The sequence below is a fragment of the Phalacrocorax carbo genome, chromosome 7, assembly GCF_963921805.1.
Source record: "Phalacrocorax carbo chromosome 7, bPhaCar2.1, whole genome shotgun sequence".
Taxonomy (NCBI): Eukaryota; Metazoa; Chordata; class Aves; order Suliformes; family Phalacrocoracidae; genus Phalacrocorax; species Phalacrocorax carbo.
The window spans coordinates 37394342-37420994 of NC_087519.1; the positions used below are offsets into that span (position 1 = coordinate 37394342).

The following is a 26653-nucleotide window of genomic DNA, read 5'->3' on the forward strand; positions in this document are numbered from 1 at the left end:
AGGCCCCCGGAGCGTGGTGGTCGCCATGGAGGCAGGCACTGCCGCTGCCGCCGCCTCCCGGTGAGGGCCGGGCCGGGCCCAGCACAGGCAGCGGGCGGGGGTCGGACAGGCAGAGGGGCCCGGCCCGGTGCGGTACTGCCGGCACAGTCGCTGTGAGCAGGGACCCTGTGGGAGCGGGTAGATCCCCGCGCGGAGGTTGAGGGGAGGCCCGGCGGGGCGGGCGCGGCCGCAGCCCGGTGGCGAGAACCGGCCGCGGCGGTGGAAGGAGCCGAGGAGTGCTGCGAGGGGGCGGCGGGGAGCGGGGGGGCAGCGCTTGGTGCTTCTGGGGTGACCAGGGCGGTGGGTTCCTCTGCTGGCGGCTTCTCTCCGAGCCCTGTCCGGCTGCCTCCCTCCTCACCCTGAATTAGTGAATCATCTCAACATTTACTGTACTCCCGATACTGCTTTGCTGATACAAAACGTGTATTTCTACGCTCAAATCCCTGTAATGAAGTCTCCCATCCCTGTGTTTTCCAAAATAAGAATAGGTGAAAGCAGGTACTTACCCGTTTTCCCAAGTCGGGGTCATTCATTCCCAATTTCTGTCACTGCCCTCATGTAGCCAGAAATACAGGTGCATTTTCAGAGTGCCTTAAGTGATTTAGGAACTAGTCCAACACAAAATGTGCCCTGGCTGTCCGGACTTTCACTGTAACTTTGTTCCTAAGTGTCTTAAGCTGCATTTGAACCTATGCCCAGAGTGCTTTTATGAAAAACTGGATTTCAGGAGCAAAATCAACTCATCTTGTCATCAGCTGGGCTCAGAGAGCTTGAATCTGGACTGAGGAATTAGATTCCCGATCCAGGAGGAGAATTAAGTGTATCTGTACTTTGCTGGGCCAGGATAGAAGCACTCAATGCCTTGTGAGCGTGTATAAGCAGAGTTTTTTTTCTTAGATGAAATTGTTAGGAAATAGGAGCAGAGAAGGGATAGGATATTATGAATTCTCCAAATTATTCTGTTAGCTACTACTTCAAGGAAGAGGTAGAAAGTAAAGCAATGCCGAGCAATCTACCTGGTTAACAGTATCAAATGTGAGCAGGGAACCGCTGCTCAGAGAAAGGACAAAATCCCTGCTTTGAGGAGAATGAACTACCTGCCAGAACACTCTGTTTTCCAGCAGTAGAGATGCCACAGCCAATAAGCGCTCCCTAAATCTTATCTTTTCCTGTCCCATACAGATCTAGTCCCATATGGGACACAGAGCTAAATGTAGCACCACGTCTTTCATTCCTGCACTCGATTCTCCTGGGTTCTCATCAATACAGCCTCAGAGGGCAGGAGCCAAGTCTTTCTCTACAGTCAGGATGAAAGCTAAATTGCGTCTCTAAGCCAAAACCAAGATTACGTCAGCTTTTCAAGGTTTCTTTACTCTTACAAACGTACTTTTTTTTTTTTTTTAAATGAGCAACTTATATTTTGACATTTGTAGTGGTAGGCAGAGTTTTGTAAGGCCACAACCACTTTGCTTCCTTAAGAGACTTTTTTTTTGGTAAAAACAAAGGTATTTCTGATTTATGGCCCAGCCGCTGCTACTGTGGCCATTCAGAATCTCTCTTTGCCAGTCATTTGTAAAACAGAGCTAAAGGAGATGTGACATTCTCAGCTTCAAATTTTCTCACTGGAATTCATCAGTATGTCCCTAACTGACTAAAAGGAATGCTGCAAAAATGCTGCCTACGGAGTCATTTTAGTTTATGAGGCAGCAGGATGGGAGAAACGTGCATCCAGGACTCTCACACAGCAGAGGGAGTTACAATCCCCAAAGGAACAGGAGGCCAGACCTTTTATACAGTTGTTTTAAAAATTGTTTCTCAGTATGTTTTTCTTTCCTTTTAGATCAGCAGGGAAAGAACGTCAACCTAAACTCTTGGGGGAAGCTGAATCTTTCACATACATCCTTTTTTTTTTTTAATTATAAAGTTTAATGAAGGAGTTGAGCAAAGTGCAGTGGTTAAGGTCGATGCCAATGGCTGAATCAGGACGGTCTGTGGGCACTGTGTTAACGCTAAAATCCAGGGAAAGCAGCTCACTATTTGTAGCATTTCTTAATGCCCCAGAGAGCAGTTGCCTTCTTGCTTCCAAGTCAACATAAGCCCAGAGTGTACTGGCTCGGCACGTGCATCTGCTGAGTGAGTATATGGTTATAAGACGTGATATATAGGAGGAGCAAACCAGCAGGCTTTAGAGAGACATTCCAGAGGTGAGCTTTCTTAACATGCATTAATATCTTGAGTTAATCCTCTCTGCTGATGATGGGATAGAGGAAAAGCTATTGCATTGTCCTTTGTTTCCAAATAAGTCACTTTTTCCTGAGAGCTGCAAGTGATATTTCTTGTTTCCAGAATGCTGTTGTAATCATCTGCCACAGCTCTCCCACAACAAATCTTTCTTCAACATATTTTTAGCATTAGGACTCCATGTCTAATAGATGTAAAAATGAGTAAAACATTTTAAAATTATTTTACTAGTGCCTGTTAACTATAAAGAGACATTGGCTGACTTTATGTAAAAATACTTAATTTGTGCGTCTCCACTTCCATCACTGATTCCAAGTTTGAAAAAAAAGGAAAAGCGATGCTTTTAGTTTATTATACAGATTATTATGTCTTCATTTGTAATGATATTACCAGATCCCTATGTCAAGCTCTAGCAATGTTTTATATATAATTAACAGAAAGGACAGAAAAAGGTCTCAGAAGGGAGGAAATATGTTCCTTCTTAGTCATGGGTCATCACCAACAGCCCTGAACAGTGGGATTAATTAGGTAAGTCAGCCTAAATAGTAGAAGGAGGATAGTGAACATGTTGATAATATTCAGAATCACTCCTTTGCTGTTATCTTTTCCTGCCATGATTTAAGCATGCTGCTTCTTGACATAATTTAGGGTGCCTCTGCCATTATCTTGTCTGAAAGGCTGGGCCATATCTTCATCCATCCAGAAGTTAGAAACCTTATCATAATTGCTGGTTTAGGGGAAGTTGTACTCCTTTGACCCTGGCCCAGTATTATCCTTTAGCTTAAATAGCTCTGTCTCTCCCTGGTATCTACTCTTCCTGTGTATTTACAGAGAGTAATCTCAGTCCTCAATTCTTTTAACCTCTTGTAAAACAGAATTTCTATTCCAATGAACACCCCACTAGTTTTCTTCTGTACCTGTGCACGTTTTTTAACACAAACAACTAGAAACATGCACCATGCCTTATCTGAGCTTTACTGATGCCTTATGTGGCGGCACTAATACTTCCATATATCTGCTGAAAATACCAGTCCTGCTACATCATAGCACTTTGCATTATTAGTGGTTCATAACATGGGAGTCACTCCACCCCTGAACCCTCTCTTCCACCCTGTGCTCCTGACCTCATAGCAGAAATTCTTGTGAAAATCCTTAATGCAAGACTCTGCACCTGGTAGTCTTGCATTCTGAGATATTCTTCAGTTAATCAAAGAGAAGGGTCTAGGCTGAAAGGAGCAATATTCCAGGCTCATTGACTATACACATAGTTGTCATGAAAAAGAGTGCCACTCGCACACTGAGCTTTCAATCGTAGTCTTACGTGCAAGGAGAGCCATGTCCTGTTACAAAGGACAGTACATTTCAATACATGTTGTATTAAACAACTTACTGCAAGAGGCAGGGACATCAAGAAACAGACAGATAAAATCTAAGTTATTTCTGTTTTTTTTACCTATTATGACACTAATAGACACCTACTAAACCTGCACTGAAAAGTGACCCATGTTTTCTGCCCAAGTGAAATTAATTTAATGTTCCAACTATAAATCACTGTATTTTCTTCAACAAAAACAACAAAAAAGGATGAAGGCAAATGGTAACTGTTTCAGAGAGGTTATAGTAAGTATGCATTTTAAAAATACTTGTAACATTGCTTATGAAAAATCACTGATTTCCAGTGATCTAGAGCATAACTGCCTGTAAACCTCTTTAATTTTCATAGAATGTGGCCATGTCTTACCCTGTTAATCATGCTAACAGGTATTGTCTAATGTATTTCCTTGGCATGCCTTACAGATTGGACTGTAATATTCTGCAGACATAGAATATGTTTATTCAGGGGTTTTACAGGTGGCACAAATCCAGTTGCAGGTATAGCAGCCAAATGAAGATTTTTGTTAGTGGGCGTTGATGCTGCCATTGCAATGAGGTTAGGGATCTCGGTCATCTCAAACTCCAGTTGTGCTAGGTGTTATATAGAAAATATCTGTTTTGTGAGTATAGGGTTTGGAGGGAATGTCTAATGGCTTACCAAAACATTAAATATCGGAGAGATTTTCTCCGTTGTTTTGTAGGTGTTTTCTTATGCTTTCTTCTAAATGGACCAATTTCATTTGGATTAAGAGTGAATTTCCACTGTTCCCTAGATGCACTTTCACAATATTCCGTCTGTAAGCAAGTCAAAGGGATGCTTAAGTGTACATCAGAGCTGTTTCACATTTGAAATGCATTTAAGAGAAAACAGCACAGAATGTTAAAGATAGTTTACTTAGTCCAGATATTGGTTCTTGTTTGACTTTTAACATCTAAGGTGGTAACTGTTCCTGCTGAGGGGATTGGGATCATAAAAATGTTAAGGCTACACAGTAATAATGAGGAAATATTAGAGCACGAAGGTTTACCATCTGAGATTTTATAAGGCACGTGGATTTTTTTTTCCTTTTAAAAAGGCACCTTCATTCCACTGTTTCCCAAAGAACCGAGTCTGTCAATGAAACACTGCTCCCCCTTGAACTGAATGGTGAGCCCACCTCACCCAGTTTGTACTTACCATATCCCTTCCCTTCTCAGCCCATCTACCCAGATTGACAGTAGGAGGGACTGGGACCTCCTTTGTTTTATGAAAGCTGAACATTCCCACCGTCCCTGCATGCAGCCATTAGCAGAGCATGGTTCCTCTTATAAACGGTGTATGAAAGGCTATAAACAAAGCTAGGGAAGTATATGAAAGGCTGCGAATAAGGCTATTTCAGGTCTACCTTTAGTTTAAACTACTGTTAACTGATGTTACTAACATCAGTCCTTCTCATTGGTATCTTTTGTCTTTGTTCCTCTTAGCAAGAACACAGAGACTAAAGAAATGGAAAAATTAACTCATCTGGAAGCTCTGCTGTTTACTGCTGTGCTGGAGAATTGTGTTGATCAACTCTCAATTCTTGGGTATATTATGCCGGTTTCATATGAGGGCAAGACAGACCTCAGCCATGTATGTGCCTCTATCCTCCCTGCTTAAAAGAAATATATCATCTTTTTTCTTGTCTTGGTTTTATGTCTTCTACCAGCATTTTAAAAAAATCAACTGAGGTATTTTTTATGCTAAGCTGTCCATGACCCTTGGGTGAAGAAACACACTAAAGGTGCATGCGTGACCAAGTTTAGTATTTATACCACAGCACCACTGAGAAGCCTTTGTCAAGACTTTGTGCAAAGGACCCTACTGACCCAAGATGAGGTTCCTGGGCTTATAATTTTAAAATCTTGGTGGTTAGATGACAACCAAAGGATTAGGGAAAAGGAAGCAAAACACATCTAGGTTCTTATGTAGATACACAGCTATTTTAAAAATACAGGCAAATAGGATATCTGAAAATGCTCAAAACCAGGGTAATTCTGTTCGTCTCTAAGTCCATGCTAAAGTTCCTTTAGTCCTCACAGACAATGAATTAAGGAAGATTCCACTTCAAAATATATTAGTAACTACCCATTCTCAATGACCATTATTAATTAGTTGATTTCTAATAGGCATCATAACTAAGAAGGTTTGGGCAGAAATATAAAGAACAGAGAAGAAGCCCTAATGCTCAGGCAGAGGTTTGTTGCTGTGGAGGAAGGTGTGGTATTTCTTGTAGCTGAGACACATAGAAAACGGGATGGGACCATCCTGAGGGGTAAATGGTTCTACGTTCCGTTGTCATATATTTTAAGTGACATAGCAGGCTTTTTCCAGTTTAAGCAGGTTTGAAAACCATTTTTAAGAGGAACTCAAAAAAGTGTGACCAGCATGGAAATAAAAACTGGGATCTGAGTTTTCAGATCTAATGCCATTCACTCTGTCTATTGTACCACTTAAGAATGCAAGAGGAAGGTAAATCAATGTGTTGTTTTCTACGTGTTTTCTTTCCATACTGCCTTCTTTTAAAAAAAATCCATTGCAAACAGCCAAAGCTGGTGTTACAGTGAATTTCAGGGCGTGAACGATGCTCAGACTGTGCAATAGAGGGCACTCCTCCCCTTCAGAGAGTCCTGTGAGCCAGCCTCACCTGTTTCCAGGGGAGGCTTCTCCCTCACAGACCTGGGTGGGAAACCTCTTAAGTGTCAGCAGCAAAACCACAGAGAAATACCATATCTCTAGGCCAGTAGGAGTTGTTTTTCTTCAGACGCACAGGCTCAGGTTGACAGAGCTACTAAAGGTACACTTAAATTATAGAGAAAACACCATGGCTCTCCTCTTCAATCCCAGATGCTCATTTTTACCAAGTCACTTCTTAAAACACAATTTTTTCTCGGACTATAAACCCTACTTGTGTTCTTAAAGGTGCCAAAATAAATCGAGAAGGAAACAATTTAGAAAGAAGAAAATGGCTTAGGGATGCTACTGGCTAACTTTGGTGCTCTGTAATCTGCTACTCCTCCCCGTTTCTTAGTTTACATTTGGCTATTACCATTGTATTTGTAGAAGACCTGTATTTGAAAAGCACCCTGGAGCTCTGTCAGTCAAAGAAATCAATGACATTTTCAAAGATTGACATCTACATTTCAGTTGATGACATTTTCGAGTTGATTTTCTAAATCAGGGTCTCTTGTACATTGCTTCATGCAGTGCATCCCCCAGAGGAAGAAAGTCTTTCTGTTTGCTGAATTTTGGGCTAACAGACTAGCAAAGATAAACAGCTAGAAGACTACACAGATGGTAACACATGCAGTTTACAAACTCTTTGCTCTTACATAGCTATTTGGTAATTATTAGTGTGCAAGTCCCTACTGTTTACAGACAAGCCAGTTATAGCCAGTCTTGAACTTTCCCAGGCATTAAAAAACATCTATCAGAACATTCATAAAATCTACATGATATTAAAGGAGCTTGTTTGCCAAAATTAGTTCTTTCTGAAGTACAGCCATCACCAGCAAACTATTTAAACCCTTTTTTCTAATTAACTATGTAATTTTCATTTGTCTGTGTATACTTTGCATGCATTTCATTTAATGTAAATTTTACTGTCCAAAAATTAAGCATGCAGTCACCTAGACTCCTTCTGTAGTCAGTGGTTAGTCAGGCACTGCCAGAGGCTGATCCATCCCATCCAGAGATGTCCAAGATACTCAGAAGGAAGCAACCCCTTGCAGTGCCCTGCACACTGCCCTCATGGACTACAGCATTGCAGACTACTAACAGCGCCTCGCTTGATGAGTAACTTCTGGGAAGTACTACTGGCAAAGACAGTTGCTGCCCTGACCTCTTGTTTTTGCTCTGCCCTTTGTGCTGTGTTGGCACCAACATATGTGTGGTTGTGGAGGGATCAGGACTGAGAACTAGTGCTGCTAAAAATAAAGTATTTTTTTTCTTTTTTTGCTGGAAAATGTTTCAGCCCAGTGCATTCTCTAATCCATTTCCCCCAGGCAGCCAGGGTGGGGAGTAGGCAGCTATGGACTAGGATGGGGCTGGCAGTGACTGTGTTTACTGGCTTCAGTGGTACAGTTACTGTGTTCAGCCACAGAAATGCTGGTATGCAGGCAAGAAAATTTTCTCTTTCCATGTACCGGTGTATACACCTGTATTCTTACCCACAGCACATAAAGCAGAGAAATTCCTAGAAGCAAGGCTTCAGCTGATTTTATAATGTGCTTTTGTTTTTCTGGGGCTTTTAAAATAAAATTATACATGGCCACAATATACCTTTCCATGTAGAAAAGAGCAGCCAATATTTTGAATTCCTTCTTTGAATTCATGTTATACTTCCTCTGCACTCACTTTCTCAAAACGGCAGCTAAGCAGATAGCTGATGTCTATCACTTTTATTTCTACACTTCTCAGCTCTTGTTTTAACAATAATACTGTAGGGAAAGGTCATGGTGACGAGCAGTGGGAAATGGCTAAGATGGAGAGAAGGCAGAGGGGAAACACGCTAACTGTATTACAGCACATAAAAGCTGCTGCGAAGAAGGACAGAAGGATTTGTTCTCTGTGCCTACAGAGACTAGGACAAGAACCCAGGGGCTCAGATGCAGCTGTGGAGAAAAAAACTTTCTTATGATAAAGATTGTTGTGACATGCTGGACTGGCAGGAGAGTGTGTAGTCTCCATTGATGGAAGTCATTAAGAACATGTCAGGAATGACACAGTCTGAACTGTCATCTCTTGGGGCAGACGGATTCTCCTTTTGAGGACTTTTCGAGTCCTGGCACTTCAGGACTTTTGATCCCATAAACTTTAATACGCCTACATGGCATGCTCAAAGCTAACCAAGATAAATGTTTCTGCTCTTCTACTCTTTCCAGAATGTAACATATACTATCAACTGCTCTTAGTATAGCTTCATTCTAGTTCATTATTAATTTTTCTTCCTCTCACATAATGTTGCAGAGGGTTTATTTCTACAGCCCAATGTGCAAACAGTTCTCCCTTATTCCCTTTTAGACTGGCATCCAGGAAATGAAAGAAATCACAGAGACCCAGAAGGAGCTGGACATTAACTACCAAGAGCTTATGTCAGCAAAGCAAGGGAGTGGGGAAACAGTTACCTCCACGTCTCTGAAAAGCATCGAACACAAGCAGCAGCTGGGGAAAACTGAAGGTCTAAAAAGCACCCATTGTCTTTCCAACCGGGCCATTAAACACCTGGCTCTGTCTGTAGAGAATCTCAGAAAAATTCAGGCTGACAGGTGAGTAAAGCACTAATACGATGACTGTGGGGGATGCTCAGAGCTGTAAAGTTCTCAGTCTATCTCTTGAAAGCAAAACTACAAGCTTCCCGCTCTCCCACTGCTGGTGTACCCAGTTGTTGTGTACTGCTGTACCCAGTTGATAATGGTTGTTTGGATGGAATTCATGCCATTGTCATGTGAACTCAGCTATTCTGCAGGGCACACAGCCTCTATGGCAGCTACAGCCATTTTCCTTTATAGAACAGATAATAAAGAACAAAGAGTTTCTTTCTTTTTTTTTCTTAATAATTTTTATTCCTGCACCTAATCCAGTGTCTTGATTTGCAGAAGTATCAGAAGCCTTTGGTTTAAAAGAGACTGGGGAGCTGAGTATTCAGTATATATTTTTTCTGAATCCTGGCTTCTGTCCTTTAATGTTGCTTCAACAAAGGGCTTAAAGAAGATCCTAACACAAATGAGAAAAAGGCAGCTAAAATATAAATACCGCATGCACCATGAAATTCAATAAACTGGGCAAGCCCATGTATTTGTTAAGATTGGCTTAGGGCCGTACTGGGATATTTTGGCACCGGGATATCCCTTCATAGGCACACGTGTCTGCAGCCCCAGGTCTCATTTTCCTAGATCCTCCTATTTGTCATCACTACTGCAGGCTGGCACCCTTCTTCCTAATGGCAGCACAGTCTGGCACAGCATGGATAGGTTTGTGCCTCTTTGCTATTTCCTAGAGTAACACTCAGGGCAGCATTTTAAAATTATAAACTTCAACCGACTCCTAACACAGAGTTCTCCAGATGTACGAGAAGCAGATACCATGGGAGAAGCACTGCTGGGTTTCATAGGACGTAAGAACAGAAATGGGATCCTTTATTTCCTTACCTTTTTAGCTGTAAAGGTGCCAGACACTGTAGTATCACACTTATAAATTACTGTTGTGTTCTTTTTCTTCCTGGCAGGCAGTATGCAAATGATGTAATTGCAGTCACTATGACAAACATGCAGAAATCAGGAACATTTAATAGCCTAACAGAAGCTAATGAGAGAGAGAAAGCAAAAAAGAGCAAGTTTCATGACATCCTCATCAGGTCAGTGTTGTATTCAGTACTTCCCTGCTTAATGGCTAAAAGCCAAAGCCCATTCCTGCTCAGTACACGCTAAAAGGGAAAAAAACAAACAAACAAAAAAACCCCACCAAAATACAGGAAGGATTTCACTTTTTCAACTTGAATTATTCTGTCTGCTTTACAAACTGCACTTCTTTCCCCTTCAGAAAGAAATAACTGATGGTTCTGATACTGATCTGAACGAGGAATTGCCTGAGCTTTGACCACAGTGGACACCAGTGTCTGCATTAATGCAAATGCTGCCCCATATCAATTAAAACATAATGTGATGTAGGAGCTCCCTGATCTTTAAGTCTTGTCCCCAGTGAAAGCTAGAGCAACAGGGAATCTGTTCAAACCAGGGCCAGCAACATATGGTCTTCAGGTTATGTGATGCCCAGGAGAATCTGCTCTGGCCCATATGCTAATATGCTCCCTTTTCCCAGTAGCAGTGAGGGGTTAGCACAGATGGTGACAGAGGCAGTTGTCTTATTTAAGGCTAATCCACCAGCCACTGCACTATAGATCCTCTTCTGTCCCAAATCTTACAGGGTACGGTTTGTTATCATCTCAGCTGAAACTGGTGATTCCTCAGCTCAAACTTCTGCGCGCTAGAGGTTTGGAGGTTTTTATAGCATGGCAAGCTCTGCTTCAATCCCAAGCCTGTCAGAGAGAATAGCAGTCATCAGAGAAGCATTTGACCATTTTAAAGGTACTTTGTTCTGTGCAGCAGCTCAGGCCCATCATTTAGGGTAGGCAGCAAAGCTGCTGTAAGTCAAGGTTTGTCATGAGTCGAACTTACTGGAAAAGCTCTGGTGGTGGCTCAGGGGTCTGCCTCTAGGGCAAGTCCCCAGCTTCCAGGGAAATTTCAAGCATGAAACCCAACTCTTTCACTGTCTAAAACCAAGGAATTTATTGTTTATCCATGGAAAGGGCAGAAAGCTAAAATGAAAGCAGCAATTGCTTGTGGAATAACTATCCAATACTGGAAGGTGGAAAGGTGCAGACAAATTATAATTGGAAAGGACGTAATCCTTTTTATTCCATTCTGTCAATCATATCTAGGCACTATGTTGTCTGTTCTACTATATGTTCTTTTCATGGAATGAACTTGATCTGTCTTTCAATATGATATATACTTGTCTGGTTTTGTGTCTATAGACTAGTCTGAAAGCAGTCTGCAGTAAGACTGGAACTCCATATCAGGGCTTTTGTTCATCACAGTCACCCAGCTAAGGACTCTGAAAATGAAATGCATGTTTGACTGTAAAGCTGGGACAGGGTACAAAGTCTCAGGTACCAACTGACATAATTACTGGCTTTAAATCAAATCATAAGCATAAAAACTTAGAAAAGCACTTCAAGTGAAAAAAGATAGTAAGACCTAGAACGTTACTGCATGTGTTTTGTTTTATACAGGTAAACACCTCTCTAGCTTTTGGCCTTCACTCATATCCCTTCATGGATCTCAGAACCTGAGGCAGTGCTTTTTGAAGGATTTTAAGTGTGATATGAAAAAAACACTCTCCATGCATATAATGAAACTTACACAATTTGGCACTGCCTGCTGATGAGGCATGCTTCTGCAGAGAATCAGGGAGAGTTTTGCCTGAAATGCAGAAACTGTGACTCAATGATAGGCATCATCCCTCTCTGCTATAGGAATCACATCATCTTTGAGTCCACTCCAGGCTTTCAACAAGAGCATCCCATGGTTTTTGGCTTATTCTCCCTTTAATTTCCATCTTCCTTGCTCAGTCTGTGCACCTTTTCTTTTAGGATTTACTTAGCAAGTCACTAGCTCTGGTGAGAAAACTCTGTTTCTGACTTGCAGATGTGCTGCTCCCCAAGGCTCAGAGTTAAGAGATGAATGCCTTTTTTGCTACTCAGCCATGGGAAGCAGCTTGCCTTCTGCTGGTCTGAGGAAGCAGGCCAAGCTTTTGTGTGCACTTTTAATTCAGCTGTTAGAAACTCATTGAATGAGCAGGATAAGTGGGGCAGTGTTCAGGTAGGTGCCACAATGTATCAGGAGACAGGAAGTTCCCCTTCTAGGTAAACAGCTCTTGTCTTTTTTGATATATTCAAGGGATTGTATTTTCCCATTTTTCTTCAGGGAGGAGGAAGGAAAGAAGGAGATAAAGTCACTCGAGAAACAGCTGCAAGATGTCAAGAAACAAACTGAAATAGAACTTCAGGTGAGATCACTTAGCACTGGGCATCACGCCGGGGGGAAGCCTGTTAGCAAGCTCACCTCTGCTGCCCAGGAACTAGCACTCAGATGAGAGGATGTGTGGTATATATGATGATCCATCATTTAGGAATATAGAAGCAGAATAATTGCAATAAAGATTTGTATTCTGAATAGACCTGCTAATGACTTTAAGAGCAGTGTCCAGTGGTTTTCGAATGGGAGTTCAGAATGCTCATAATCATGAGAGCCCATCATCAAATTAGAATACCCCAAAACCACTGCTGGGAGTGGAAAAGCACAGACATCTGCAGCCAGTAGGAAAGAGGCTACCTGCAGACAGCAGTATCTAACGTTCTGTCATACTTACTCATGCAGACGTGACACGTGGCACAGAAGAAAGTGTGTTGATGAGGGAGTGAGAAAGACAGACATCTGGCATAGGGGCATGTCATTTTTCTTCCTACAATTTTGTCTGGGGAAAATTTCATTATTTTAATCTATTTTTCTAGGCTTCCTGAAATTAGAGAATCCCAAACTTGGGAGTCTTACAGAAGGGTAGATCAATGTTATTGCATATGCTCTGTCAACTTGATTTTTCTGGAAAGCTTCAGCCCTCTGTCTGCAGCATGCAAATGGTGTGTGCATGCACAGTATATCTGGGGCATTCTGGACATGTCAGACTTGCTACACAAGTGCAGATCAATTGACTGGCATATCACTGGTCACGTTGATGCTCACCAAATGGCTCGGACTTGGTGCTCATGATGCTTTAGCGCAAAAGCACATGCAGTTCTGTGCAGAAACATGGAAACAAAGCCTAGACGTGCTGAGGCAGGAAAGAGCGTGTGACAGAAAACAAGCAAAGGGCTGGCAGGTTCAGAGCTATACAAGGACTGGAAGAAGGAACAAGAATCTGATGGTTGGTTCACTACTGAGCAAGAGGACAGCAAGGGCATCTGAGGAAACAATCACTATCACTGAAGTTTGTCTTTTGACAAAAGTGTGGACAGTAATCAAGCCAGGATATAGTTGGCTGCAGGGAGGAATTTTAAGGCACTGACATGGCGGTGAAGTACAGTTTATAGAACGTGAAGGTTTTGTGTTGGCAGCCTGGATGCATGTGGAGTGGAAAGTTTAATTGTAAACACAGGATGGTTATAAGAACAAGAAGGATCTATTGGCACAGGTAGTGTGTGCAGCTATCTATAACTTATGAAACACCAAAGTCCAGAGGAGATATTAGAACAACAAAGAAGAAAGCAGGAATGTACAAGACGTGAAAAATAATTTAGGTCAGTACTCAGCTACTAGCAGGGATCCTGGAAATGTGTAACGTACACTGGGAAGTATAGCAAGATGAAAAGAACACTGGAAAAAACTGTAGACATAACAGAGAGAAGAAAGAAGAGGATTCACTGAAGAAAATGGAAAGGTAGCAAGTTAGGAGAAAAACCAATAAAGAACGGTTGTGGAAGCTAAAAGATAAATGACAGATGAACATTTCCCCCCTACAGATTTGAACAGAACATCTAAAGGATGTAGAGGACAGAGCCAGGACTGAAAAGGGGAACTGTATACCTCAATATATACATACTGCCACTGGAAATGGCATGGTAGCCTATTTCCAGGCCTTGTGGGACAACCCAAAGGTCCCTTGACATCTGTGTGGCAGTTAAATGAAATAAGCTGGATAGTTTGTCAGGCTCAGAGATGGTATGTTGTTCGTTTGCTTCTGCATGTTGTTCCTTCTCAGTCAGATTCTGACAGCTCCTGGGAAGCTCCTGTTCTCCCACTCCCCAAGCTAGTGAATATGATGAGGTAGTTCTCCTTCTGTGTAGTGCTCCTCAAACCTCACAGTATCTGTACACACAATATACATATCCAGTTCTGGTTTAGTGCCTTCCCAGGGACTGGTGTTTAGGGGGCTGTAATCATCCTGTCTCACACTAGCAGCAATGGCCTGGCACTGTGCAGTCAGGCTGGGCACTTCGCTGTGTCCTGCCCTGTACCTTTCCTACCTCCTGCAGTCATAAGAAGGTGTGTAGCTCCTGTGCTGAGAGGTTGCTCTTCTCCATGTTTTTTCAGTACCTTCGCTAATTAGGTTCTTGCTTTTTGCCTCATCAAGTGGGATCTGCACTCATCTGGGATTTTTTTTTTTCATATTTACAGCTTAAAAGTCCCTTTCTGGGCTTCCTTATAGTTTCAGCTTTGATAACAAATCAAAGACAAGACTACTTTCAAGTACTGCTTTCCTCCTGTGCCAAAAATAATGGTGTCTCACTCTCTCCCAAGGGAGAATAATTTCTATTCGCTTCATATGGGATTTTCCCATAGGCAGTTTTACAGACACTTGCATGATTTGTCACCTTGCCAATTAATTAAAAACAGAAATACAGCTTGCTGATTTGGGAGTACTTTGAACAATAATAATACAGGCCTGTAGACAAAAGCCTACATGGTTGTCTCCAGTCTAGTGGGTGAGAAAACAAAAGCGAGAAAATCTAACCATGGAACCAGAAAAACACGGTCCTTGCTTCATGCGTGTTGCCTGTATGTTTGTATTTTCATCCTTGCTACCTCTTAATGAGAAGCTAATTAACACTGTATTAGCCTGCTCAGCTCATTTTTTCTTTCTAATGGAACACAAACCAAATGCTAAATGTTCTTATTTATTTTGTTTTCTTTCCTCTTGGAAAGCACTGATGTCTCTAAAGGAGCTGAAATGATCGGTCTCTTTTTGCTCCTACCCCTCCATACAGGAGCATCACTGACAGCTCTAGCTTGGCTGCAGGAGTTCCGTTTGCTGCTGCAGTGTTCATTTTCTAGTTTGTACAAAAATATTCACTTTCGACGGTTTCCTGGAAAAGTGATGGCAGTCTGTACAGATTTTGAAACAAGTTAATATCGCATAGAATTATACAGTTTAACATAAAAATTCAGGAAACATAAGCTTTAGAATTCCTGCATTGTTATTCACCCAAAGACATTTTATGTCCTGTATGTTTTGTGGTATACTCATGCCATACATGTGTGCAAGTCATGGCTTAATTTTATAACAAGCAGTAACATTGCAGGCTCCCTACCAGACAGAAAACCAAGATATTGCACCACGGTACCAGTGAAAACAGGTCCATAAATTTTATTCTATGTGGGCTCTCTCCTAACACACCCAGCTCCACTGTATGTGTGCGCCACTCGGTAGTGCTTTTAGTAGTGCGACTAAAACCTGTCATCTTTCTTCCCTTATCCTCTCCCAGGAAGACAAATGCATCAATGAAGCACTCTGGGAGTGTGGTTTAAACATATATACATGTCCACTGGTGCATGCTTCTACTGGAGAAATGCACCAGGAAATTATAGTAGAAGGCATAAAGTTTGTGATGGTCCTGAGCTCCTGAGTGACTCTATTCCACTTCTGGCAGAGCCCCAAGGCAGCTCAGCAGGACACGGAGCGGGTGCACTAGATTTAAACCTGGCTGCAGAGGGACAGGACTTTTCAAAAGAGTGCTGCTGCCAACAGGTCTGCTCCTTCTGCCAGCAAACTGCCCCTCACGCAGCTCGCTCCTGCGGTAGTTGGGATTGGGGGTGAGCTAGCAGAGGGCTGTAGAAGCTGTTGTGTCGAAGCTGGGTGACCTTCCGGGCCTGCTGTCCTTTTGGCTGAGGCATTTCTCGGGGGTGTGGAGCATGGGGATGTTCTGGCAGCTGGGGCAGAGATGTACGGCCTTATTGAAGTGTCTGTAGGGCTGCACGTTGTGATTTCAGGGGGAGCAAGTCCAGGCTGCAGCAGGTGTGCAGATCTAAGCATATCTTCAGGCTTTGCAAGCTGAGATATTGCAGCTGCCAGTGGAGAGACTTGAGCTCATATGCACTCGGTGTGGAAGCAAGGGAGCAGGCAGCAGGGCTCTCTGCCAGCACGCTCACTGCCTGCACATAGCACAGCACCCGTTCCCCTGCCCCCTCCGAGTGCCTGCCAAATGGCGGGTGCTGGGTATGCTCCTGGCGGCAGGGGGTTTATCTGACTGCTGGAGAATTCCTCAGACTGTTTACTCCTGCTTGCTATTTTTGTACCCAGCTGTATTTTAAGTGACTGTAAATACTAACTGCTGTGGAAGAGCCGAGAGATCTTGGTGGCACTTGCAAGAGAGATAAATTGAAGTAAATGAGAATACAGGAGTGTGCATACCCTCTCCAGCTAAGTGCAGTTGCTTTTGCAGCCAAACGGCATCTCTGGGGCAGGCTCCTATGGCACTGGATAACAGCAGCAGACAGGTCTCTGAGCTGATGTCTGCGAGGCGAGAGATCAGAGAAAATCAGCTTGTTTACCTGCTTGCAAAGCAGGCTGGCTCTTGACTACTACTTCCTGGGTTTTGATCCCAGTCTCTGCTGGTTTTGTGATAGTTTTGGACACATAAGGTATGATTTTGCATCTTTGGTTTGGCAGATTCAACGCTGAAGTAATCCCAAATAAGCATCCCAGAGATTTACTGCATTAACTATGAAAGTGCGCTGTGTCCTGGCTGGGACCTTCGCGACGATAAACCAGAATGAATAAATATTAACTCATTTTCCCAGTGCCTGCCCCTAAGTCCAGGGAACAGTGTACTCTACAAATGGTGCCCACACATTGTAGGTGTTTACTGCTGCATTTTCTCCGTGCAGCCTAATACTGAATGTGCCCCAGTTCTGCAGCACCAGGTCCATCAGCTGGGCTGCAGGAGCTGCCCACACGCCTGCAGCCGACTTTCCCTCACCAAGTGAATGTGTTGCTGTAAACCACCCGTGGGGTTTTGCATTCACTCCCTGTCTGCTTTGGATTGTGTAACCAAGCCCCCAGACTCCCCACCTCTAACGAAGATGTTTTACAACACCACAGACCAAATCCAAACCACAAACATGCCATACAACAAAGAAAACAAACAGAGCAGATGGGCCCCATCCCAGTTCCGGCACTGGAATCAAAAGCACTTTTTCCTCTGCTTTACTAAAATATGAAATGAAAAAGAAAATAACCTGGTGAAGTGTGCATGCTCTGCCCCACCTCTCTAATATCTGAGTACTTTGTAACCTACACTGAACCCTTCTTTTCTAACCTGTTTGCAGATCCTTAGCAGGCAGCACTACCACACTGACATCAGCCGTGCTTGGCTTTGCTGAGCCTCAACGCCACAAAACATCGGTGATTTTCATTAGCATCTCCCCAGTCTCTCTGTCAGATCCCTCAATATAGACATGATTCCACTATAACCCAGGAAGACAACCTCAGAATAAAGCGGTACAGTTACCTCCTGTGTCTAATGACCAGGAGCAAAACCCCTCCCGATGCCCATCAAAGTTTCATACCAGGGAAAATAAAGGCCATTACCAGAAACCTTAATAGGGCACAAATAGGTCATGTCCATAGCTGTCCACAGTCATATGGTGGTATGGCCGTAAAACAGTATCTGGTGTTGGAAACCTTCAAAAAAATGTGAACGCATGAATTTTAAACCCACAAAACAGCATCAGCTGAGGCCCCTAATTGTCCGGAGCCTTATAAATACATTTTACTCTTCCTAACTATATCCAACAACGGGTGCAGAGGGAAGGATTTTCCTTTTAACTGTTCCAAACTCTTATAAGAAACCTTTTCCAAATGAGTCACGCTGCAGAGGCTTTTAAACACAGAGCTATTGAGCTGGCTTCTTCCTGTGGCATTTTTCCATGTTTACACAGCTAAGGAATGCAAGGGTTCTTCAGAGACAAGATATGTGGGCTTCAAAACATTTAAATGCCGGCACTTTGGTATTTCATCTTCAGCTGCAAGGTTTGGCTGATGAATGTCAGACCCACCATAGCATGGCAGGAAAGCAAAGAGAAAGGCTGTTATGGAGCAATCAGGCACCAAACAGAGGCATTAAGATTGATTGTGCATAATTGCACAGGAGACTTTGATGACCTTTTTAACTCATAATACAAAAGTCTAGAGTTTTTCATTTTACAGGCAGTTCTTCCAAGTTCTAGCCCCAGATTAATGAACTTTCATCTGTTACTCAAATAAATTAATTAAAAAGGAGTAAACCAAACAACAATCCCAAATCAAGCAAATGTAATTTGCCTCCTGAGTGCACTCAAAAAGCCGGACAAACAGGGCACGTTGGCTCAGGATTCTTGCCCATGGGGGAGCTCCTGGGAACAGAATTCCCCCAGGAAAGCTCAGCTCCATTGCACAACAAGGCATGGGGAGAGGCTGGGAGCTCAAGGCCAGCTTTGCCTTGGCACTTCTTCTTTGCCCTGGGTGTATGCTGTTATAACAAAGCGGGCACCATCTACCTGGTAAGATTTCAAGAAAGAATTCTTTAAACATATGAGTGAGTCAAGATCAGATTTTCACCTGTTCTAATGTTTGAGTTTATACAATTGTGCATAACTAGAAAAAATTGAATCCAAGGAATAGAGTACACTTTAGGAAATCAAACTTTGGTGTACACGGGGCTGAGGCATTATCCTCGTCTTACAGATGCTCACTCACTGAGATGGACTAATCCAAGAGGTTAGTAAAGCCTAACTTTAAGCAGCTGAAATTATTGGGCTTCTTTCACACTTAGAGTAAGCATCCCTGAATCTGTTCCTGGACCAGAGACCAGAAGGCCTGGTTTCTTGTTCCACTCTGTTCATCACTCCACCCTCTCCAGAGGTGATTACTCCTCCCTGATGGGTTTATTGCCTTCTGTATGGGTAACAAATCAAATGTCCCTTTGAAGTGGAGGCTGAAATGAGGCAACATTCAGGGAAAGTGTGAAGCCTATAGCCTTGTCTCTCCTGAGTTTATCAGAGGATGGAGAGATTAAGAAACAGAGAACTGAGCTCAGCCTCCAGGCTTGCTTTTGTGCTGCTTCTGTCTTCTCCACTAGAAACGTGATAATATGATTGTCTACCTCAAAGATGAGCTCCAAGAGATGAAGGCCAAAATGAACATGGAGAGCTGCTACATGAAGAAAAGCACCGACCTCCAGGTCCACCAGACCCAGAAGAAGTGCAGCAATGCAGAGAATGTCCTGGACAAGGAAATTCAGGTAAGCCCTTCGCCATGGCCCATACTGGAAGGCATCTCCAGCTAGTAAGGAAAGAGTCCTCCCTCCTTCCCCAGATGCCCTCTCTGTTCTCCATCACAGCCACCAACACAATCGTTTGAACTGGATTGGGAAACTCATCCAGGTCAGAAATCTTTATCTCTTCCATTCCTTCTCTGTGTGTTCCTGCAAACAGCATGGATAGCATGGCTGCAGGAGACAGTGGCTGGAGGCAGGGACTGCTTAAAGTAATACCATGTCCAAAGGGTGTAGTTACAAGGCTGTTTAGCCAGATAAGCAGCCTGAGCTCCCAGCATTGCCCACAGCACATTATGCTGACAGAGCTGTTTGTGTGGCCTTAAGGTGAGCAGGACTAGAAAACTGCTGGTTTTGCAAACTTGCTTTTTTTTTTTTTGACTGATCAAGGTCTGATATAGTTGTCCTTTTTACATGGATGGCCCAGGGGCAAGGACTGCCTCGGTTAATTTTGTCATCGGGAAAAATGTCTGTGGACTACCCAGAAAGCTCCTGCACTCTTGCTCACCAGCTTGGCTTTCAGCAGCACGTGTTGCACACATGTGTGCACTAACGTTGTCTCTTGTGTTTTCTGTCTGCACTGATCACAGAAGCTGAGGAGCAAAACTGATGAAGAGATTCGAGTCCACATGGAGATTGAAAATTTCCTCAGGCAACACCATAAGGTATGTGTGACTGTCTGCTAATGCTTTAAAATAGCAACTGGCAGAGACTGTAGCATCAATTAGTGCCTAAAGAAAACCAGTTATTGCTCCATCAAATTTACCAGGTTCATGATTGCTGCTGTTTGAATGACTACGTATCCTCAAATCGTAATTAACCCAGCTCTCCCAGATTTAGGATTTGCTACACTTGGATACATTTCCTTAAAACTAGAGCTCATGTAATGATTGGCACTGTTTATTCAGGTGTTACAGATTTTTTCCTCCCTCAGATAGTTGTATTCACCTAGTTGGAATTTTATTTAGACTACCTTGGCAGTAGCTGGGGCTCCCAGTGACTCAGTGAAGAGTGCTACTGCACAAACTGAGGGCAACAGTTTCACAGATCCAAGCGTTGCACAGACGGGGCACTAAGAAGGAAATGACGCAACCTGGAAGCCCAGTTTTGCCTTGTTTTGATCTGAAGAAGAATCAGGGTTGGAAACCTGCTAACTCACAATTATTATACCCATTTTCAGAAGCAAACAATCATGAATGTCCTTGTGCTGTTCATGCAGAGGTTCAGAGCCTTCCTATCACCAACAGCAGTGCCCATTGCAGTGAATAACGCTAGAAAGCAGCTCATAAACCAGACGGCTGGAATAAAACCCGTACCACTGCAGGGTGCCTAATATCACTGCCAGTATGAAATCTAATAGAAAATAATAAAATTTTTAAAATGAAATTTGAGTGCAAAGAAGTGCTGTATCTTGAGAGCAATTAAACAGTGTCCTCCATACCCCAGAACCTTAGTCTGATCAAGGCTTCATAGTGAGGGGACTTCCCATGTACAAGCTGCGGCCAATGTGACCTCTCCCAGAAGGCAAAGTGTGAGCCTCTCTGGGCTCAGGCAGCAGCTGGTGGCTTTACAGGGCCCCACAGAAAAGAGGGTGACCATGCCCCCATTTCCCTTGTGTGTCCAGCTGTGATACTGTAATGAGATTGATGCTTTTCCTCAGATTATTTTCCATGCAAGCAATCATGGTTGTTGCTATGGAGAAGTTATTCGTGAATGGGAGGAAGTCATCTGGGTGACTATTTCAGCAACACCTGCCCTCCTATTCATGAGTGAGACAAAGCCAAGTTCACAACCTGAAATAGCGTCAAGTGCTGTCCCCTGGGACCTTATTCCTGGTGCACTGAGTTTAATCCAGAAAGTGGGCAGGGGGTCAGGCATCTTTCTCACTGTCAAATTCTGTTTCTTAACGCCTCCTCCCTCTGTATACACACAAAGAAGAGCTTCTGGTTGTCGTTTACTTCACCAGGATGACTGTCCATAAAACTAACCCCCAGTGCTTCTCCATTCTTCATGGACCTCTGAAAGCGCAACCCAGTCTCTCTTAATCCCTACTCCAGTGCTGTCACTGCTATGGTGAACCCCCAGCAAGGGGCCTGCGAGCCGCCAGTTACTTACCACTTACCCTAAGTGTTTGATCCTTTCAGATCTTAGATGAGAAGGAAACACTGACCATGCAAAATTTATGGGACTCCTACCACCACCCCAAAAGCTGGCCAGATAGCAGTAGCAAACCTTTCCCCTCTGCACTCTTTGTATCATGCTAAGCACCCCTCTATTCCTGTGCAGATGGTGGAAGAGAAGCTGGAATACTGGGTGGACAAGTATGAAAATGATACAGATGCTAAAGATGAAGAACTGGATGCCCTAAAAGCATCAAAGGCAAACAACTTGGAAATGCTGCAGAGGCTCGCCAAGGAGGTAAGACATCAGCAGCATCTCAGTGCTCAGCCATGCAAAACTGCATCCTGGCTTTTTCCTAAGCTCATTCAGAAAAGGAACCAGGACCATGGAAAAAAAAAAATCAATAATCTCGAGGTGTAGGGTGTGACTGTAAGTCCTGGTCCTGGAAAGACAAGGACCAAGCAGTCATCTTCTATTGGCCATCTGCGACATAGAGGAGGGATGATGATGTTTCCCCTACAGGTATTTTCAAATACCAGCAAGTAATCGGAGAGTTATTGACAGCCTTTTTGATGGGCAAAGACACTGTTCCATTCCATCAATATGCCTCACCTTAGGTAGTTGCCTCAGTCTGAACAAATCTGCTCCCTCTAGCAACAGCCAGGCTGAGGCTGGAAAAGGCAGCTCCATCCCTTCCTGCGGACGCACATTCACAGCTGCACAGTGCTGTTATAAGGGAACTGATTCCATTCCTGCTCCATATTGGTTTCTTGGTTAACTGCTGGGCTCTGATCACAACTATGCAGGCACAGCAGAGCAGGCAACACAGGGCAGAGAGACGTGTCTAGAAAAAGGTGTGTTTTAAAGATAGAAGGAATTAACTTGTAATCATTCCTTACTGTCACTGGGTCTGAGATGATGGGACTGAGTTAGACGTTTCCCTGCTCGTGGGCTAATTTTTCACTCCACAAACTGTCACTTCAGTGTCCCAAGTGTGTTTGTACATCATCTGCTGCCTCACCCAGGGGAGCATGAGTCCTTTCCACCACCATCTGTTGCCTGAGACGCCATCAGACAGCCATTTTACAGCACAGGATCAGAGGGTTAATTACACCCAGGCCGTGAGAGGTCTCACTTTGGCAGCAGCTCTTGGTGCCTTCAGACTGATGGTGGTAATGAGCAACATTTGCCATCTGGATTCAGGAAAGGTCAAATAAAGGAGGTGGGGAGGAAGGTCCGTGCTCACACATTACCCTTGGGCTGCCGGGGAGCTCCTTGGTGCGCAGGGTGGGGACCTGCACCATGGCCCACAGGCTGGAGCAGCCCTGGCTGGGCTGGGCGTGTAGCAAGGATGAGACCAGTGGGCAGCCAGAGGAGAAGGCTCCTTGCACCAGGCTCTGGGTGAGCCCTGCCCTGGCCTGCCAAGCTGCTGGGCAGAGTGACCCAGGAAGGTTGGCCCTACCATTTAGGGGGTGTGTATTTCATGTGGCTGTTGCACCCCTGTGCTGTCTTGCAGTGCCAGATGTTTGAAGAAACCATCATCAGTGACCGGGCAGAAAAGGAGGCTAGAAGACGACAACTAGAGCAGGATGCCCTGGAGCTGAAGAGCATCCTGAAGGTAAAGGGAAGCAAAGCTGAGGCAGTGCTGTTCCGTCAGCAGCTGAAGTTAAGCCCTTGCACCACAGGCTTTGTTCAGGCAGAAAATGGCCTGGGAAAGTTGGTGATGTGGTGTGGCACACACAAAGGACAGATAACGCCTGTCCCTTTCTTCTGGGGCAGACACAAAGCCAGCAGCTAGCGGCAGGTTTGAGAAGGGAGTGAAAGGGGAGAAGCCAGTCTCCTTGAGTGATACGGGGCTGTGTTCATCACACTAGCCCCACTGCATGGGTGTTACAGGGAGGATCATGAGCAGGTCCCCTGCTCATCCCCTTGCCACCAGCAACAAATGACCCCAGGCCAGCTGTGAGTACCTTCAGCATAACCAGCATAAGCCTAACTGCTGCTACATGGGCCAGGGGTTCCCTCCTGTGGGTGGGGAGCACAGGGGAGACGCTTTGGCCACTGAGCTATACCAGGTACCCCTGCAAGTGATTTCCCCTAAGACCTCTCTCTCCCCCTCTCTTGCTTCCAGCTGCAGGCCTGGTGGAGAGGTACAATGGTCCGCAGAAACCTTGGCCCCTACCAGGCCCTCAGGAAGATTTGGGAGAAAAAGTTATCAAAGCAAAAAGAAAAAGGGAAAAAGGAAAAATCTGGAACAAAGAAAAAGACACAATAAGTGAAGAAACCTGGCAACAGACATGCTCCAGGGCTGTTGCTGGCCAGGGCACTGCGGTCTGTCTGTCTGACAGGACAAAATAAACCATGTAACAGAGCTCAGACTATTTTGGAGAACACAGTTCATGACAGAAACAGTTAAGGTGAGGCTGCAGGAACTCTTAAGATCTTGAAGCTGCCCTTGTACAGCAGGGACCGTTTCTCCAGTAGAAAGGGGAATTGCATCAAAGCAATGAGAAATGCTATATCCCCCAAAGTGCTTTATGGAAACATGACAGCTAGTGGGAGGTAATGCTGTTAACAGCCCGGTAACTCACCTGCCTGGGACGCTCCGTGCCGAGAACCTCCTCTGCAGACCCCAAAGCACTGGCCGTGGCTGAAGCGCTGGTGTTTGCTGTGGTGCTGAGCGAGGCTGGGAGGCCAAGTCACCCACGCCTGGGCTCAGGCAGCACTCTCCCTCTGTCAGTGCCCGCAGAAGGTCGGCAGCGGGAAATCTGCTGACAGTTTGCAGTGTAAACACAAGGGCAGTCAGAGCACACAGGTTTCCAGTCCCACAGTCCTGCAAAATGTCAGCACGTAGACAGAATAGCTCCAAATGCCTTCCGATCAAGGGAAGGAACAACGGAAAAAGACAGCCGGCCGCGCTGCCTACAGGAGCTGATCCGTCCCAGCTGTATCCACCACCCTGGCCACGGCCTCTGCACAGCGAGATGAGGCAGTAGGCAGGCAGCGAAGCTGCTGGGGAGCAGCGGGCTGCTTTTTAACCAAAAGGGGAGCCCTCTCTCCTGACACGACTGTCAACCATGTCCAGGTCTGTGCACAAAGCAAAATTAGCCCTGTGGTTGAGCTGGCTGGTTTCTGACGCTCCCACGCAGGACAGCGACCTCAAACCACACAAACTCTGCTTGCTGTGCTCTTCGTGACCAGCCTGTGCTGGCCGCATCCACACGTCCTTGTGTCCAAGCTGAACTGTGCCAAAAGCTCTAAAGTTCAAGTGAGATGACTGAAATCATGAGCAGAGAGCCTTTGGCTCAGAACTCTCTCTGAACTGGAGAGAAGGGGCTGGTGCCCGACTATCAGGCAGAGTTGAGTGTCAAGGGAGCACTTAAATTTCAGATGCTCTAGACAAACTCGTGTTAGAAGTATCGCTATAACGGCTGGAGCACTGGCGCTTACTCCAAACCAGAACATGTTCCTGTTCCAGCACCAGTACCGAAGCCACGAACACACTCCCTCACTTTCCACGGTCCCCAGGCAGCGCGGTGGTAAGGACTGGGATCACTCCAGCGGATGCTGGCATGAGCTGAGTCACAACTGCGCTTACGTCTCACGTCTGCACGGCAGGTCCTTGTTGCAGGAGGCACCGCAGAGCAACCACAGGAGTTCTGCTCCTAATTTTAACTTTTCTTTTTCATGCACTGCTGACTTGGTACGTTTCATTTAGGACTAGTATTTCCCATAGATGGTGAGTGTTAACAGGTGACATGTTTGGGTGGAAGGAATGAAGTTTGATCATAAAGTCTTCAGAGGTTTTGAGCTAAGGAAGAAGTGGGATAGAATGGAGGGGCAGATCTCCACTGTTTATATCAAACCCTAGGCACACAGTAGTAATGCAGCCAAACAACTAAAATCTGAAGCATGGCATCGGCTGAGCTTTGCCTGCTTTTCAGCAGGGAACAATATGTACATAATTCTGAAAAACCCTCCACATCCAGGGATTCTGCAAAGACTGGGCTCCCCTTCAAGCCCCAGTTCCTGATGCCAGTGTAACAGCACTTGCTTTTATGGTACATCAAGTCTGTGGTGCCGCAGCGAACAGGCCAGCAGGAAGTTAACACGCTGCACTGGATCGCGATATAATTCAAAACTTCCATTTCAGTGACTGGTATCTCAAAGAGAAAAAAAAAGCCCCAAACCCAAACATTACACGGGCGCAGCAAAGTCTGCTTCCAAAATCAGAAGGCTCTGTGTCTGCATGTACAGGGGAAGGAGCACTTTTTATTTAAAAAAATGAAATAACAATAAAGGAACAGTAGAATTGGGTTTGCTAGTCCATTAAGATGGGGTGTGTGTGTGCTGAAATCTTGAGTCCCAACATGACCATCCTGGCCACTAGGTGACAGCGTGGCAGGGGCAAAGGTTTTTAACCTGACGAAGCCCCGCGAGTTTACAACTCCCCGGTAAGAAAACCAGGCTCTTGCCATGCTGCCATCCATCTGTCCAGCTCCTCCCGGCCTCCTCTGCTGCACCAGCCTGTCCCAGAGGCGCTGCTCTCCTTACGAGCCATACCTTGCTCGGTCAGAAACTGCAGCGGGTTTCTGTTTCTTGGCTGTACAGCTGCCAAGTAAACAGGCTGGGCGCATCAGTGATGGGAGCGGAGAGCAGTGTACCCAAACCCAGCAGTTTTGAGGAACCTTGCCAGGATTGGCACTGCTCATTTTTGCCAGCTATGGAGAGGTGGGATCAAAGTGCACATCCATGGTGTTTTCTGCAGGGAAAACCAGAAATCACAAGCCCTTTGGGGAAACTGGCTTCCAGGGAGGTAAATGGAGAAGAAAGGCTGGAGACTGAGAAGTTGGTTAGGTGGAGGCTTTAGACAGAGGGGCAGAAACAAACACCCAGCAAGAGCTGCAAGCCCTGACGAAGCAGGGGTGCAAGTTTTACAGCTCAAACCCTGGATAGGATAAAACCAAGCAAAAGATGAGAACAGCAAGGAGCACTGGTCCTGGCAGCAGCAAATTCCCCAAACCTAGAACATACCTTTTACTTTGAGAAGGAAAAAGAAAACCAAAGGGAGGTAGGGAGGGAGGGAGGGAGGGAGGGAGGGAGAAAAGGATTCTATACAAAATCACTGCTTCTCAGTGTCTGGGGAAGCGTAAAAATATACACCACCTCCCCCTCCCCAAGCTTCTGATGTGGCTGCAGAATGTGTGTAA

The 26653-nt window shown here is 44.7% G+C and overlaps 1 protein-coding gene and 1 long non-coding RNA gene across 6 annotated transcripts; one reads left to right on the forward strand and one right to left on the reverse strand.

Annotated features, from left to right (window-relative positions):
* The first annotated feature begins 4 nt into the window (after positions 1–4).
* On the forward strand, positions 5–23814 carry IQCG (IQ motif containing G). Of its 5 annotated transcripts, none has more exons than XM_064457545.1 (10): positions 5–60; positions 5119–5266; positions 8696–8940; positions 9900–10028; positions 12160–12241; positions 19128–19289; positions 19913–19987; positions 21609–21740; positions 22960–23061; positions 23575–23814. In XM_064457545.1, exons 1-10 carry the CDS (start codon positions 26–28, stop codon positions 23716–23718), a joined length of 1254 nt encoding a protein of 417 aa, XP_064313615.1. In that variant the 5' UTR covers positions 5–25; the 3' UTR covers positions 23719–23814. The 5 variants fall into 5 exon arrangements, with proteins under 5 accessions (XP_064313615.1, XP_064313618.1, XP_064313616.1 ...); XM_064457546.1 differs by having other exon boundaries at positions 33–152; XM_064457547.1 differs by lacking the exon at positions 5–60 and adding an exon at positions 305–2243.
* LOC135314371 (uncharacterized) lies at positions 9163–24685 on the reverse strand. The gene is made up of 4 exons (XR_010373874.1): positions 24035–24685; positions 22056–22287; positions 9823–9928; positions 9163–9388 (listed from the first exon to the last, which is right to left on the reverse strand). It is a non-coding gene; the product is annotated as an uncharacterized LOC135314371 (long non-coding RNA).
* Positions 24686–26653: the final 1968 nt, after the last annotated feature.

Bases quoted from the DNA above. Each gene is read 5' to 3' on its own strand.
- IQCG (XM_064457545.1), top strand. From the start codon at position 26: ATGGAGGCAGGCACTGCCGCTGCCGCCGCCTCCCG. The intron at 5,267-8,695 runs GTATGTGCCTCT...ATTCCCTTTTAG, and splicing joins GCAAGACAGACCTCAGCCAT to ACTGGCATCCAGGAAATGAA. The intron at 19,290-19,912 runs GTAAGCCCTTCG...CACTGATCACAG, and splicing joins TCCTGGACAAGGAAATTCAG to AAGCTGAGGAGCAAAACTGA.